Source organism: Mandrillus leucophaeus, unplaced genomic scaffold (genome assembly GCF_000951045.1).
Source record: "Mandrillus leucophaeus isolate KB7577 unplaced genomic scaffold, Mleu.le_1.0 Scaffold78, whole genome shotgun sequence".
NCBI lineage: Eukaryota > Metazoa > Chordata > Mammalia > Primates > Cercopithecidae > Mandrillus > Mandrillus leucophaeus.
In genome coordinates this window covers 2,485,823-2,501,743 of record NW_012108474.1, presented here as the reverse complement: position 1 = coordinate 2,501,743, position 15,921 = coordinate 2,485,823, and the positions used below count along the sequence as shown (strand labels likewise).

General features: G+C 62.4%; 1 protein-coding gene across 1 annotated transcript in view; it reads left to right on the top strand.

Annotated features, from left to right (window-relative positions):
- Positions 1-6,007: 6,007 nt before the first annotated feature.
- Positions 6,008-15,921, top strand: part of CASKIN1 (CASK interacting protein 1) — a 12,436-nt gene continuing 2,522 nt past the window's right edge. Inside the window, exons 1-17 of the mRNA XM_011967039.1 lie at positions 6,008-6,051; positions 6,162-6,259; positions 6,765-6,910; positions 7,008-7,103; positions 7,184-7,314; positions 8,899-9,007; positions 9,086-9,194; positions 9,288-9,382; positions 9,537-9,654; positions 10,992-11,093; positions 11,201-11,289; positions 11,365-11,449; positions 11,532-11,623; positions 12,457-12,567; positions 12,651-12,752; positions 14,572-14,710; positions 14,849-15,830. Coding sequence (XP_011822429.1) covers positions 6,767-6,910; positions 7,008-7,103; positions 7,184-7,314; positions 8,899-9,007; positions 9,086-9,194; positions 9,288-9,382; positions 9,537-9,654; positions 10,992-11,093; positions 11,201-11,289; positions 11,365-11,449; positions 11,532-11,623; positions 12,457-12,567; positions 12,651-12,752; positions 14,572-14,710; positions 14,849-15,830 — 2,504 coding nt within the window. The 5' untranslated portion in view covers positions 6,008-6,051; positions 6,162-6,259; positions 6,765-6,766. The remainder of the gene's footprint in view (positions 6,052-6,161; positions 6,260-6,764; positions 6,911-7,007; positions 7,104-7,183; positions 7,315-8,898; positions 9,008-9,085; positions 9,195-9,287; positions 9,383-9,536; positions 9,655-10,991; positions 11,094-11,200; positions 11,290-11,364; positions 11,450-11,531; positions 11,624-12,456; positions 12,568-12,650; positions 12,753-14,571; positions 14,711-14,848; positions 15,831-15,921) is intronic.

Below are 15,921 nucleotides of genomic sequence, written 5' to 3'. Positions count from 1 at the left end.
CGGGCACCTGGCGGCACCCGCCTCCCGGGCCGCGGGCGTTCGCATCCCTCCCTCCCTACCTCTGTCCCCCTCCCTTCCCAGGCTGCGGGTTGACAGCTGGAGGTCTCTGCTGGGGCCTTCAAAGGGCGAGGCGGATGCCCCCCCCACCACACGCACCGGGCAGACAGTGAGGGGGCCCCTGCGGGGAGGGGCGAGCCGGGAGCTGACAGTCCCTGGCAGACCCCCTCCCCGCCCCACGTTTAATAACACGCTTTGCAGGGAAGGTGGGGGGCAGGATCACGCTGGGGGTGTGGCTGCCGGGGCATGGCCGGTGGGGGGCCATTTACTGATGGGAGAGCGGAGGCCCAAGGTCGCCCAGCCCAGGGCAGGCTGGACTCCAGGCAGGGCCGGCCTGGGGGCAAGGGCTTGGGGCCCTGCTCAGCCAAGCTCCAGCCGACCCAGGTCCCCAGCTTCGCTGCTGGGAAAGAAGGCCATGAGGGAGTGGGGGACCACCATTGGCTATCCCCAGCTTGCCCTGTGGGGGCCCCAGGAAAGGGCTGGGAGCTTGGAGCCCTGATCCCAGCACTGATCCTGGCTCAGCGCGTAGCCTCCCTGGGGGCCGCGGGAGATGGATGGATGGGCGTGTGGACCAGCCGCGTGTGCGGCTGCGCACGTATAGCCGTGTCAGTGTGTCAGGGCACCTGTGTAGGCACGGACAGGGCTCTGCAGGTCGGCATGTGGGGTCTGGGCGTCCTCCCTCCTCCCTCCACCCCCACAGACTGTAAGACAGGGAGTCCTCCTCCCCTTCCTCCAGGGGGATGCCAAGAACTGGGACTGGCTTCTGGGAGGTCGGTGGGGGGAACCTAGAGTCCCAGGAGGACCCCCCACTCCTGCACTTTACCAGCGGCCCATGACTGGCCAGCTCCTGCCCACTGTGTGCAGTAAGAGAAAGGGCACACCGGTGCCTTTGCAGCCTGGCCCCGAGCTGATTTCAGGTCCCTGGGCTCAGAAAGGGAGAGCTTGTGGGCAGAGGCAGCTTCAGCTGAGCCTGGAGATCAGGTGTAGGGATTGAGAGGGAAGGCAAGGTAAAGGCTTCCACCTAGTGGTCGCATGACCTTGGACACAGACAGCTCCAACTCGGTGGACCTCAGTCTCCTCGTCTGTAGGATGGGATGTCAGCCTCACGGCGGGGTCCTAAGATCAGTGAGCCTGGGCGCTTGGAGCCCAGGCATTCAGTAAGTGCTCAGTAAATGCCAGCAACGACCGCAGCCTTAGACGGCCCAGGTCCAGGGGCCGGGGAAGTGGGGGCTTCAGCTCTGGGGAGGTTCCTCCTCCCTTCTATTGTGGCCATTCTGGGGGCTTCCATCCTCACCTGGGTCTCTGCCTGTCTTGCCTGGCCTCTGGGGCAGGAGAGACACCTGCCCTGGCCCCGGCTCCTGCTGTCTGACTCACAGGGGCGGGTGTAATAAATCAGAGGAGAAATCCCTCCATGAATTAGCTCCGTCGTCATGGCAACGCTGCCCTGCTTTGGAGTAAGATGTATTTTGATTCAGTAAAGTACAGCTGAGTTTGGGCCACGAGGTGGGGGGTGTCCAGCAGTGTCCTCCAGGGCCCCCTGAGCCCAGGGCTGTCCCCATGAGCCTTACTTCCATGGTCCCCTCTGGGCGCCCGGCCCCTTCCTTCCACCGCCTTCTCCAGAGTCACCCCAGGCTCAGCCAGCCCCCCACTCACCCCGCCCTGAAGGGAGCCTCCCGTGCCCGCATGCACACACTTAGCAGCTGTCCTTGAGTGGAAGAGGAGCCTGTTCTGGGGGAGATGCCGGGGCAGGGGCTGGCCTCCTGCTGGTCGGGAGGGACCCACTCTTCCCTCTGACCCAGACCCTATCCAGGGAGGCCCCCTGTCCGTGGAGGCAGGTCTGAGAATGCCCTGGAGGACGCCCCTGGGCACCAAGGGCCAGCGCCCCGCCCCCCTCTCACCTTCTAATAGCCCCCCAGTAGCTCCCTTCTAGCCCGGGGTATGAACCAGATCCCAGAGTTGGGGACAGGCTCAGGATAGCAGTGAGAGGGCTGGTCAGGGGTAAGGGCTTTACCGTCATAGAGTCACAGGGCTTAGGGACCTCATGGAGAGGGAGGGGGGCTCCTGGGCTTTCATTCTGGCCCTGGTCCCCTCCAGTTATGCTCGCTCCTGCTTCATCCAGAGAACCCATTTCCAGGTGAAACAGCCCCCAGCCCCAGGCCCTTCTCAGTTCTGGGACCTTCCTGGGTAACCACTGTCTCCCACAGGAATTGGGGTTAGCATGTCCCAAGACCTCAAGCTCCCTCCATCCAATTTCAGCCATTTTCCCCCTTGAGGAGACCATGGGTGGGGAGAGGGATGAGATGGCTTTACTAAGGCACTCCTTCTCACATGGGGGTGGTCCCCTTCCTGAGGGAGACATCCTCCCCCACTAGCAGCTGTCACCTTCTGGGCTTTGACCTCCAGCCCCCCGAGATTTCAGCCCCTGCAGGTGTGGCTGGGTGAGAAGGTGGTTTCCACTCTGGCTGCCTTAGCTGGGGGAGGGATGATAGGGCCTGGCTTGGGCAATCCTGGGGACATGCTGAGGGCTGGCTACCCTGGAGCTGGGAAGAGCGGGGCTCAGTGTTCTGGGGGGAGAACCTCCTGAGTGTGGCCCTGGCAGGGACGCACGGGACAGTGACACCTGCGCTCCCTTCAGCTAATGGTAAGGGATGGTGGCAGGCCCTACGACATAATTCCCAGGTCCCCATGCAAAATGTAAACGCAGGGCCCCTTGCTCAAAAATAAGAATTTCAGGCCGGGCACGGTGACTCGGCCTGTAATCCCAGCACTTTGGGAGGCTGAGGCAGGCGGATCACCTGAGGTCAGGAGTTCGAGACCAGCCTGACCAACGTGGAGAAACCCCATCTCTACTAAAAATACAAAATTAGCTGGGCGTGGTGGTTCATGCCTGTAATCCCAGCTACTCAGGAGGCTAAGACAGGAGAATTGCTTGAACCCAGGAGGTGGAGGTTGTGGTGAGCCAAGATAGCACCATTGCACTCCAGCCTGGGCAACAAGAATGAAACTTTGTTTCCAGACAGAAAAAAAAAAAAAAAAAAAAGAATTTCAAGATGGTGACAGGAGAGCATCCGCAGGCATGGGGTCCTTCTGAGCCAAGCACAGGCCACACGCCCATGAAGTCCCCTCGGCGGCCAGGCAGGGTGTGGGGGATGAAGAGATGGGTCCAGTCTGCTGCTGACTGAGCACCTCATCTGCACGGGGCACTGTTTTAGCCACTGAGGATTCTTTCGTGAGCAGAACAGATGAGGGCCCTTGTCCCCTTGGTGCCGGTAGTTGAATGATGGAGATGGGTAGGAGCAAGAGCAGAAGGAGCTGGACGTGGCAGGTGGTGATGAGGGCTGCAGAGCCAAGCACAGCAGCTGCGGGGCGGGCAGGGTCACCACTTCAGATGGGGAGGGCATGCTGAGTGAGCAGCCTGTGGGTAAGGACCTGAAAAACGTGAGAGAGGCTGTGGGGTTAACTGGGGAAGAGGAGCCCACACATGCACACAGGGCATGTGGAAAGGCCCTGGGCAGGGCAGACTATATGCTAGAGGAACGTCTGGAGGGCTGTGCAGCTACAGCAGTAATGGTGGAAGTAATGAGAACTGAGAGCAAAACAGGAGCCCCACGCACGGACGCTGTCCAATCTCAGCCTCCCCTCCCAGCACGGCCACTGCCCAGTGTCGGCCTCCCCTCCCACCACGGCCGCTGCCCAGTGTCGGCCTCCCCTCCCAGTGAGTGCTGCCAGGGGGTCTTCAGGAGAGGAGTGGCTGGATCTGACTCATGTTCTCTCTCCTCTTTTTTTTTTTTTTTTTTTTTTTTTTGAGACAGGGTCTTGCTCTGTCACCCAGGAGGTTGGAATGCAGTGGTGCGATCCCGGCTCAGTGTAGCTTCAACCCTGTCTCTTATACACATCTAGATGTGTATAAGAGACAGGACCAGTGCTGCCAGGGGGTCTTCAGGAGAGGAGTGGCTGGATCTGACTCATGTTCTCTCTCCTCTTTTTTTTTTTTTTTTTTTTTTTTTTGAGACAGGGTCTTGCTCTGTCACCCAGGAGGTTGGAATGCAGTGGTGCGATCCCGGCTCATTGTAGCTTCAACCTCCTGGGCTCAGTCGATCCTCCCGCCTCAGCCTCCCTAGTAGCAGGGACCACAGGCACACGCCTCCATGCCTGGCTAATTTTTTTTTATTTTTTGTAGAGATGGGGTCTTGCTATGATGGCCAGGCTGGTCTTGAACTCCTGGCCACAAGTGATCCTCCTACCTCAGCCTCCCAAAGTGCTGGGGTTACAGGCATGAGCCATGGCACAGAGCCTGACTCATGTTTTCCCAGGGACTCCCAACTAGGGTGGGTGTGGAGGTTGGACCAAGGGATGTGGGAGGACCTTAGCAACACCAGTGAGGAGGGGATGGCACTAATCCTGCCAGAGATACCGGCCTGGACCAGGTCGGTGACAGTGGCCGCAGGGAGAAGGGCTAGGGTTCCAAGTGTGCTCTGGGGATGTCTGAGAGGCAGAGCTGACAGACAAGCTATAGGTGTACAGGAAAGGCCCCAGGGCTGGCTCCAAGGTTTTGGCCTGGGCCATGGTCAGGAAGGGTGGCATTGCCACTAACCAAAAGGGACACTGGTGCCAGCAGTGTCTGAGCAGTGGGGGAGGGGCCAGTGAAGCTGGAGACGCCTTTGCTTGCCAGGAGAAACCCCTGGCTGGAGAAAGGTGGGGGTGGGATTCCTGTACAGCTAATATTAGTAATCGCCACGCACCAAGTCCTGACTTGTGCCAGGCCCTGCACGCTTTATGTCTGGAAATGCTCTCACACCTCTGGGAGGCCGTTAGCACCCGCGGCTCCAGCTCAGGGAGGGCGCCGGCAGCCAAGGCCATAGGCTGGTGAGTGGCAGAGCAGAGATTCGAATTCACAGCTGTCTGGCTCCCTTGGCCAGCCTCGTGGGTCATCAGGGGACCTGCGCCCTGCGTCCAGTGGCTGGGACCGAGGCCGGGGCAGCGGGGGCTGCTGTGGGTGACTGTGTAAGCCCTGCAGCCAGCCCTGTGCCTCGACTCCCTCAACTCCCCTGCCCTCAGCTCCCGCCCCCACCCTGTCCTGGGCCTGGACAAAGGGGCTTCTGTCCTGCCAGCTCCCCTCTCAGAGTGACTGACCCACAAATGGGTTATGTAACCACGGCCCAGATAGGCGGGGGTTTGGCCCAAGTCTGCTTGGACTAGCGCCCACTGGGAGGGCATCGGTGGGCTTCCCTCCTCTGGCAGCCAGCCGGGGAAGGCCAGGATGCGGGGGGCCCCAGGAGGACACTGGGTCCCTGAAGGCAGGGCATGGGCCCCTCTGGCCTCAGGTGCTCTGAGTCGCTGGGGAGGAGGCGGCCGTTCGCGTGAGGTCGCTCAGAGGTGCCAGCCCACTCGCCCGCCTCCCACTTCTGCTCATCCACACTGGCTGTGGCCCAGGGCTGGCAGTGGGGGTGCTGCACGGTGGAGACGCAGATCCTCCCCCAGAGATACCCCCATTTCCGGGTGTTCCAGCCTCCCTGGCCACCCCCGGCCCCATCTGGATCCTTCTGAGAGACAGATTGGGCCGGCTCTCTCCCTCCCACATTGGCAGGTGCCCAGCCAGTGTCCTAAGGGAGGGGTGTGCATGCACATGTGTGTGCTGGTGTGGGTGCACCGCCTTGCCTGCTATCCCCAGGTGAGGACAAGGACCCCAGGCCGGAGTCCTCAGTGCTGTGAACCCCCACATCTCGGCAATGGGACACCAAGTCCTGAGCAGCTGGCACCTGGGGCGGGGTGCGGGGCAGAGCTGAACGCATGAGTGCACGAGTGGACGAGTGAGTGTCTGCAGACTGAGAGCCCAGCAGCTTTGTGCCTGCTGGGGAGATGGCTGGCACCCTCTCCCTGCCCTCAGGCCACCTGGAGGGGCTGGCACAGCCTCCCCTCACCAAGTCTCCTTCCATCCCCAGAGCTCCTAGGCTCCACCAAGAAGATCAATGTCAACTTCCAGGACCCAGATGGGTGAGTTCTGAGCCACGCGGTTCCCGCCTGGAAGGGAGGATGGCTCCTAGGGAGGGCAGGGTGCCCGGGGCGCCGGGGCCTCTGCTCCATGTGTCCTCTGCCCATGCCAGCTTCTCGGCTCTGCACCATGCGGCCCTGAACGGCAACACGGAATTGATCAGCCTGCTGCTGGAGGCCCAGGCCGCTGTGGACATCAAGGACAACAAAGGCAAGACTGGCCCAGGGGCCTCCAGTGGGGGCAGGGGTGGGGGAAGTGAGGGGGGGCTCCCCGGGGCCTGCATGGGTCCTTGGCTGAGGTCTCAGCCCAGGGTCTTAGTCTGATTTCAGGCAGGTCCTCCTGGGATCGGGGTCCTGGAGGCCAAGGGTGGGCTTGGAGTCAGGGGTCAGCTCCCAGCAACCCCCAAACCCACAGGGTTAGCCTCGGGGGTCAAGGGTCAGCTCCCAGCATTCCCCCCACCTCCCAGAGTTGGGCTTGGGGTCAGGGGTCGGCTCCTAGCACCCTCCCACCTCCTAAGGTTGGCCTTGGGGTCAGGGGTCAGGTCCCAGCACTCCCCTATCCCCCAGGTTGGGCTTGGGGTCAGTGGTCAGCTCCCAGCATCCCCCACGCCCTAGGGTTGGGCTTGGGGTCAGGGGTCAGGTCCCAGCAGCCCCCATCCTCCAGAGTTGGGTTTGGGGTCAAAGGTCAGCTTTCAGCATCCCCCCCCGCCCCCCAGGCATGCGGCCGCTGCACTATGCGGCCTGGCAGGGCCGGAAGGAGCCCATGAAGCTGGTGCTGAAGGCGGGCTCGGCCGTGAACATCCCGTCTGATGAGGGCCACATCCCCCTGCACCTGGCAGCCCAGCACGGTCACTATGATGTGGTGAGGCCCAGCAGGGGCGGGGGCAGGGGCGGGGCAGCCCGGGCAGGGCAGCGCAGCCTGAGGATGTGCGGGCCTTGACTGCGCCCTTGGTCCCCAGTCTGAGATGCTGCTACAGCACCAGTCTAACCCGTGCATGGTGGACAACTCGGGGAAGACGCCCCTGGACCTGGCCTGCGAGTTCGGCCGCGTTGGGGTGAGTCTCCCGTGGAGCTCCGTGGGGTGGGGCTGGGGAGCCCCACATCAGGGCCCCCCTACCCTGACCCCTCCTTCAAGGTGGTCCAGCTGCTCCTCAGCAGCAACATGTGTGCGGCGCTGCTGGAGCCCCGCCCAGGAGATGCCACTGACCCCAACGGCACCAGCCCTTTGCACCTCGCAGCCAAGAATGGCCACATCGACATCATCAGGTAGAGCCGGTGGCAGGGAGGGCCTCAGCCTTAGGGTCCCCAGGGTTCAGCAGCAGCCTGGGGCTCAGGGCACCAGCTTCTGGCTTGGGGATGGGGCAAGAGCAGGCAGGGTCCCAGGTCCCTGGTCAGGCCTCTGGCGTGGCCTCCAGGGCCCATGTACAGTATGAGCTGGAGCGGCTGGGAAAGGGGCTTCTGTGACTTCTCTGTCCCGGCCCCGCTGCTCCTGGGTGCGCTCGAGGAGGTGCTGAACTTCCCTGAGCCTCACTTTCCCATCCAAAAGTGGGGCTCAAAGCAGCGCCTACGCTAGCATCAGATAAGATAACAGCTGGGAAGTCTTAGCACAGGGAGGGCCCTTCAGCAGCGCTCACTGTGGGCTGGGCGCGGCGGCTGACACCTGTGATCCCAGCACTTTGGGAGGCCAAGGAGGGAGGATGGCTTGAGGTTGGAAGTTCACACACACACACACAAAAAAATTAGCCGGATGTGTTGGCACACACCTGTAGACCCAGCTACTGGGAAGCTGAGGCAGGAGAATCACTTGAGCCCATGAGGCTGAGGCTGCAGTGAGTGGTGACTGTGCCATTGCACTCCAGCCTGGGTGACAGAGCAAGACCCTGTCTCAAAAAATGCAGTGCATTGCACTGCAGCCTGGGTGTGGTGATACACACCTGTAGTCCCAGCTGCTTGAGAGGCTGAGGTGGGAGGATTGCCTGAGCCTGGGAGGTCGAGGCTACAGTGAGCCAGGATGGTGCCATTGCATTCCAGCCTGGGTGACAGAGAGAGACCCCATCTCTACTTTTTTTTTAAAAGTGGCTGAGTGCGGTGGTTCAAAAATGCTGCAATCCCAGCATTTTGGGAGGCTGACGCAGGAGCCCAGGAGTTTGAGACCAGCCTGGGCAACACAGCAAGACCTGGTTTTTATAAAAAATAAAGGCAAAAACAAACAAACAAAAAAGCTGGAAATGGGCATGCATGTCTGTAATCCCAGCTACTCTGGAGGCTGAGGCAGGAGGATTGCTTGAGGCCAGGAGTTTGAGGCTGCAGTAAGCCATGACTGCACCACTGTACTCTAGCCTGGGTGACAGAGTGAGACCCTGTCTTAGAAAAAGCAGACCGGACTCAGTGGCTCACGCCTGTAATCCCAGCACTTTGGGAGGCCGAGGCGGGTGAATCACCTGAGGTCAGAAGTTTGTGTCCAACTTGGCCAAAATGGTGGAAACCCCGTCTCTACTAAAAATACAAAATCAGCTGGGCGTGGTGGCAGGTGCCTGTAATCCCAGCTACTCCAGAGGCTGAGGCAGGAGAATCGCTTGAACCCAGGAGGTGGAGGTTGCAGTGAACCGAGATCGCACCATGGCATTCTAGCCTGGTCAACAAGGGTGAAACTCCATCTCAAAAAAAAAAAAAACAGTACAAGGAAAAGCGCTCAGCACTCAGTGAATGTCAGAGACACGGGGCAGGGCTAGACGGTCCTCAGCCCCCAACCAGACTGCTGGGGTACCTGGAAATGGAGGCCTGGCTTGGGGGTGCTGGGGCCGGCCTCCTGCTGGAAGGCCCCGCCTGTCCACCTTGCCTTCCCACCAGGCTCCTCCTCCAAGCCGGCATCGACATTAACCGCCAGACCAAGTCCGGCACGGCCCTGCATGAGGCTGCGCTCTGCGGGAAGACAGAGGTGGTGCGGCTGCTGCTGGATGTGAGTATGGGGGCCAGGGGTGCTGGACCCAGTGGGCTGTAGGGGCTCCTGACAGGGCCTCACCTCTCACATGTGCAGAGCGGGATCAATGCCCACGTGAGGAATACCTACAGCCAGACAGCCCTGGACATCGTGCACCAGTTCACCACGTCCCAGGCCAGCAGGGAGATCAAGCAGCTGTTGCGAGGTGGGCCCAGGCAGGGCAGAGGGGCAGTGGCTGGGGCTGGGGCTGGGCCAGATCAGCCCGCAGGACTTGGGGGGCCCCCTCCTGTATCCCCAGAGGCCTCGGCGGCCCTGCAGGTCCGGGCGACCAAGGATTATTGCAACAATTACGACCTGACCAGCCTCAATGTGAAGGCGGGGGACATCATCACAGTAAGCATGGCCTCAGGGGCTGTCTCGGCAGGGAGGGGGCGGCACCTGGGCGTGTGCACTCCAGAACACCGCCGTCCTGCCGCAACTGGGGGGCACTGGGCAGGAAACTGCGAAATGGGGCATCTCCCTGAGCGCCCCCCACCTTACTGGCCAGGTCCTCGAGCAGCATCCGGATGGCCGTTGGAAGGGCTGTATCCATGACAACCGGACGGGTAATGACCGGGTGGGTTACTTCCCGTCCTCCTTGGGCGAGGCCATCGTCAAGCGAGCAGGCAAGTTCCACCCCACCCTGGGGGGCAGGCAGGAGCCGCGCACCTTGGGCTTGGGGGCTGGAAGCAGCGAGCATGCTAAGCGTGTGGGGGCCCAGCAGGGCTGGTTTTCTGGGTGCCAGTGTGGGGTTGAGTGGGGAGCATCAGGGTGCCCCAGCAGCCGTCTCCTCATCTGTTCCCAACCTGTTCCTTTGTGCATTCCACCAAGCACTGTGTGCCACCACGTCTGGTTCTGAACTGGCCACCAGGACAGATGGGGACCCAACTCCCAAGGAGCTCGCCCTGGGGCAGGAGAGGGCAGGGGACAGTGAAGTAAACATGAAAGGACATGTACTTACCAGTGACCCGGAGCACAGGGAGGGCCTGCTTGAGATGAGGCAGTCAGAGGAGGCCAGAGAATGCCCTGAGAGGCTGGTGGGTTCCAGGTGGCAGGAGATGTGCATTAAAAGGGGGCGGGGCCAGGCGTGGTGGCTCAGGCTTGTCATCCCAGCACTTTGGGAGGCCAAGGCGAGAGGACTGTTTAAGCCCGGGAGTTCGAGATCAGCCTGGACAACATAGTGAGATTCCATCTCTACAAAACATAAAATTAGCCAAGCATGGTGGTGTGCGCCTATGGCCCCAGCGACTTGGGAGGCTGAGGTGGGAGGGTTGCTTGAGCCTGGGAAGTGGAGGCTACAGTGAGCCAAGATTGCACCAGCCTGAGGGACAGCACGAGACTCTGTCTCAAAATAATAATGATAACAACAAAGGCACTCAAGTGTCTGCTCTTGGTGAAGAAAAAAGGGAAAAACCAAAGGCGCTGAGGCAGGCAAGAGCTGGCCACATCTGAGGAACAGGAGGCTGAGGAGAGGGACTAGGCCAGGGACCCAGGCTGTGAAGCTCCACGTGGCGGCTCTGAGGGACCAGGGGCCCGTTTACTCCTGATGGAGGACATGGAGATGCACAAGCAGGGCCAGCCCCTGGTCACGGCCATCTAGCTCCTGAGTGGGAGCCTTGGCTCCAGCTTGTGGGGTTCTTCTTGCCTGTCCCCTACTCCCCAGTACAGAGACGTTCACACCACCCAGCAGTCTCTGGCCCCCTGCCCCCAGGACCCCAGGGCCACCAGCAGGATGCCTAGGCTTGGCTGCCTCTGCCTCTCTCCTGCTCTAAACGTCTGGCGGGGGAGGGGTCTTCCTCGGGGCTCTCAGCTCCCTGGAGACAACAGCAGGCAGAGAGGACCCCCCTGCTGTGGCTGCCCGGCCTCTGCCCTGCCTCCCCTGTGTCAGCACCCGCCCTCCCTCCCCTGTGTCAGCACCCGCCCTCGCTGGCCCAGGTCTCAGGAGGCTGTGCTCGACCTACAGGTTCCCGAGCAGGCACTGAGCCAAGCCTGCCGCAGGGAAGCAGCTCATCGGGACCTTCTGCACCCCCAGAGGAGATCTGGGTGCTGAGGAAGCCTTTTGCAGGTAAGCCGGGTCCCTGAAGGGCAGAGGTGGCAGGACTTCCACAAGGCACCACTGTGGGGCCAGGCAGGGGCCAGCACTGGCCTCATCTTGCTCTCTCACGCTGGCAGGTGGGGACCGAAGCGGCAGCATTAGTGGCGTGGTTGGCAGCCGGGGCAGCGGGGGCCACACCCTACACCCGGGCTCTGAGGGTATCAAGGTAGGTGGGGTGGTGGTCGGGGCTAGGTTGGCCAGGGCTGGAAGCAGGCGACAAGCCGGTGTTTCTGGGTTGCAGCTCCTGGCAACGGTGCTTTCCCAGAAGTCCGTCTCCGAGTCCAGCCCAGGGGACAGCCCCGCCAAGCCTCCAGAAGGCTCTGCAGGTAAGAGCAAGGATGCTGCCGCACAGCCCGACAGAGGAAAGCAGCCCAACAGCTCTTGTCCCCCACCCACTCTCGTCCTCAGGTGCGGCCCGGTCCCAGCCTCCAGTGGCCCATGCAGGGCAGATCTATGGGGAGCAGCCGCCCAAGAAGCTGGAGCCAGCATCGGAGGGCAAGGTACAGGGCTTGGGGGTGCTCCCAGTGTGGGCTCCGGGGAGAGGCTGTAAGGCCGATGGGCTGACGGGTACCTACACAGCCTGCCTGGCCTGGCTGCGGTGGGATCGGGGCATTGCCAGGCCAGACCCTCTCCTCTGTCTGTCAGTCTGTGTGTGTTGTGTGTGTCCGCCTGCGTGTATGGGTGTCGTCGTTGTACAGGCTGTGCGTGTGGGCCAACCTGTGCCTCCATGTGTGCATGTGTGTGTGCAGGGTGTGTGTGTGATGGTGTGACTGTGAGCCGGACACGTGTGTCTGTGTACAGGTGGAAGGGGCTGGGTATGAGACGGTGCAGTGCGTGCATGGGCACGGTGTGTGGTGTGTGAGTGCACCTGCGTGCTGGGGAGGCGTAAGCTGCTGGCTGAGTCCTACACAGTGGAGTAGGCAAGGTGCCCCTGCCTGTGGGCACAGAGCCTACCTTCTGGTCCAGACTGAGGCCCCTTTCCCGGAGCCCCCTCCCAAGGGGCCACACCACCTGCCTCCCCAGGATGGCGCGGGGCGTCCCTGGTGCAAGAGCAGGGGACAGTCAGGGAGGCATGTGGCGGACAGCAGCAGCCCCCCCGCCCCCCCCAGTGGAGATCCCAGAAGGCAGAAGGGTGGAGGATGCTCCAGGAGGCGCCTCAGGGACTGTGGACTGAGGATCATTCACGGGCCAGGCTCACCGGGGCCTGCTGCAGATGGAGCAGTGGACAGCGGACACAGCAGCTGCACGGCTGGCCGGCCAAGCAGAGGAGGCGCTGTGGTGGCAGGGCACAGCCAGGCAGGCGAGCCTGCAGTGGGTGCCTTGTGTCTTCCAGAGCGCCGAGGCCGTGAGCCAATGGCTCACCGCGTTCCAGCTGCAGCTCTACGCCCCCAACTTCATCAGCGCTGGCTATGACCTGCCCACCATCAGCCGCATGACCCCCGAGGTGAGCTTTCCACATGCCGCCGGTGCCAGCTGCGTCCCACAGACGGGCCCAGCCCCCAGCTGACAAGCCTCCCCTCTGCCTAGGACCTCACGGCCATTGGTGTCACCAAGCCGGGCCACCGGAAGAAGATCGCGGCAGAGATCAGCGGCCTAAGCATCCCCGACTGGCTGCCTGAGCACAAACCCGTAAGGCCACCTGCACCCCAGGGGCTGGGCCCAGGACGGGCGGACAGACAGACAGAGAGCCTGCCTCCCTGGCCACAGCCCCCACCCACCCTCAGGGTCTTGAGGGAGAGGAGAGTGAAGGATGTCCTGCTAGCAGGGAGCCTCCCAGTCAGCCCCTGTTCTGTCACTGGGGCCGAGGCGAGGTGATGCTGTCCAGGGGCCATCGGAGCTGAGGGAGCCTGAAGCCAGGAGAGTCCCCTCCCCACGTCCATGCTCTCACCAGGACTCCCTGCACATGCAAGCTGCCCCACAGAGACCCCCAGCCACCAGGCCTCCAAGCACTGCCACTCACATGCAGATTGCAGGGGCTATGCTCACACGCACCCAGGCACGTGCCAGCCCCTGCACAGCAGGCGTGCATGGAATATCCTGCAGGCGCCCACCAACTTCGTGCGTGCACCCGCGCTCTACCGCACGTGTGGCCCTCACCAATAGCTGACACCCCATTTTCAGCGATACTTGCACATGCCATGGTCAGTGGTCATTAACAGGGAGGTGCGGATGGGTGTGGTGGTCAAGCCTGTAATCCCAGCACTTTGGGAGGCCAAGGAGGGTAGATCATGAGGTCAAGAGATCACGACCATCCTGGCTAACACGGTGAAACCCCGTCTCTACTAAAAATACCAAAATTTGGCCATGTGTGGTGGCGGGCGCCTGTAGTCCCAGCTACTTGGGAGGCTGAGGCAGGAGAATGGCGTAAACCCGGGAGGTGGAGCTTGCAGTGAGCCAAGATCGTACCACTGCACTCCAGCCTGGGTGACAGAGCGAGACTCCGTCTCAAAAAACAAAACAAAAAGGGAGATGCCTGTGCAGTGGGATGGTTCTGGGCCTGAAGAAGGTGGGCCCAGGCCTAGCCCAACCCAAGTGGACTCTTTGGGTCTCACACTGAGTTCTGGGCTCCCAGTGGGAGAGGCGATTGGTGGCTGTCAAGAGCCACCTGGCGTGTGGGTCTGCACTCACCCTGCCTTGCCCCACTCAATTGGTGGCTCTGGGGTCCTCCTGGGGGTCAGGTCCGGGTCCCACGGGCCTTGCCGCCCACCTTGGGGTGGCTGAGTATACTAAGAGCAGGTGCATGAGTGAATTCCAGCTGGGAGTGTGGACGCCGCTCGGGGAGTGATCGGGTGTTTCTCGGTGCAGACCGATGTGGGTGTTGGCACGTGTGTGTGTTGTGGCTGTGTGGCATGTGTGTGGCCCTGTGTGTGTGTGTTGTGGCTGTGTGGCATGTGTGTGGCCCTGTGTGTGTGTGTTGTGGCTGTGTGGCATGTGTGTGGCCCTGTGTGTGTGTGTTGTGGCTGTGTGGCATGTGTGTGGCCCTGTGTCTGGTGTGGGTGAGAGGTCAGAGTGTGACACGGGATGGGGTGCTGGTGCCTGTGCTTGGCTGGGAGCGCAGCGTGCAAGTCCTATGCGTGTTCCTGTACCAGGTGTGGCCCCGTGTGTCTGTGTCCACAACTCTGGGGTGTGTTTGTGTCTCCCCATGGTGCTGTACTTGTGGCTGCCTGGCCGGGTGGGAAAGTGCCTTCTTCTGCGCCCCCCGACAAGGGCGTCCTATGGACGCGGTCAGCCGTGTGCGTTCGCATGTGCTCGATGTGGGGCATGCGGTGTCCGCCGCCTGAGCCGAGGCTCTGCCTACATTTCTGGTGCCAACACTTTGGCCTATCCGTTTGTCCTTCTGTCTGTCTGTGCCCTGCTGGCCCCGTGCCCCCTCCTCCTCCAGCTCCAGGTAGATGGGCAGGGTGCGGGCAGCCAGCCCAGGTGGCCCCTCTGTGTCTCTGCTCTGTAGGCTAACCTGGCCGTGTGGCTGTCCATGATCGGCCTGGCCCAGTACTACAAGGTGTTGGTGGACAATGGCTATGAGAACATCGATTTCATCACTGATATCACCTGGGAGGACCTGCAGGAGATCGGCATCACCAAGCTGGGTGAGGCCCCAGCCCCAGCCCCAGCTTCCAGCCCCTGCCCTCAGCTCCCAGCCCCAGCCCCCAGCCCGGCCCTGCCCTAGCCCAGCCCCTGCCCTCCACTTCCTGGTCCACCTGACCTGCCCCCTGCACCCCACTCAGGACACCAGAAGAAGCTGATGCTGGCTGTGAGGAAGCTGGCAGAGCTGCAGAAGGCTGAATATGCCAAGTATGAGGGGGGCCCCCTGCGCCGGAAGGCGCCCCAGTCACTTGAAGTGATGGCCATTGAGTCTCCGCCCCCGCCTGAGCCCACACCGGCCGACTGCCAGTCCCCTAAAATGACCACCTTCCAGGACAGCGAGCTCAGTGATGAGCTGCAGGCTGCCATGACTGGCCCAGCTGAGGTGGGGACCACCGCTGAGAAGCCCTCCAGCCATCTGCCACCCACCCCGAGGGCCACCACACGGCAGGAGTCCAGCCTGAGTGGTCGGGCACGGCACATGAGCAGCTCACAGGAGCTGCTAGGCGACGGGCCCCCTGGGCCCAGCAGCCCCATGTCTCGAAGCCAGGAGTACCTGCTGGATGAAGGCCCGGCTCCCGGCACCCCGCCCAAGGAGGCCAGGCCAGGCCGCCACGGTCACAGCGTCAAGAGGGCCAGCGTGCCCCCTGTGCCTGGCAAGCCACGGCAGGTCCTCCCACCAGGCACCAGCCACTTCACGCCCCCGCAGACTCCCACCAAAACCCGACCAGGCTCTCCCCAGGCCCTTGGGGGACCTCATGGTCCAGCCCCAGCTACAGCCAAGGTGAAGCCTACCCCGCAGCTGCTGCCGCCAACAGAGCGCCCCATGTCACCCCGCTCCCTCCCTCAGTCACCCACACACCGCGGCTTTGCCTATGTGCTGCCCCAGCCTGTGGAGGGCGAGGTGGGGCCAGCTGCCCCAGGGCCTGCGCCCCCACCCGTGCCGACTGCTGTGCCCACACTGTGCCTGCCCCCCGAGGCTGACGCAGAGCCGGGGCGGCCCAAGAAGCGAGCCCACAGCCTGAATCGCTACGCAGCGTCTGACAGCGAGCCGGAGCGGGACGAGCTGCTGGTGCCTACTGCTGCGGGCCCCTATGCCACGGTCCAGCGGCGCGTGGGCCGCGTGTGGGTCTGCACTCACCCTGCCTTGCCCCACTCAATTGGTGGCTCTGGGGTCCTCCTGGGGGTCAGGTCCGGGTCCCACGGGCCTTGCCGC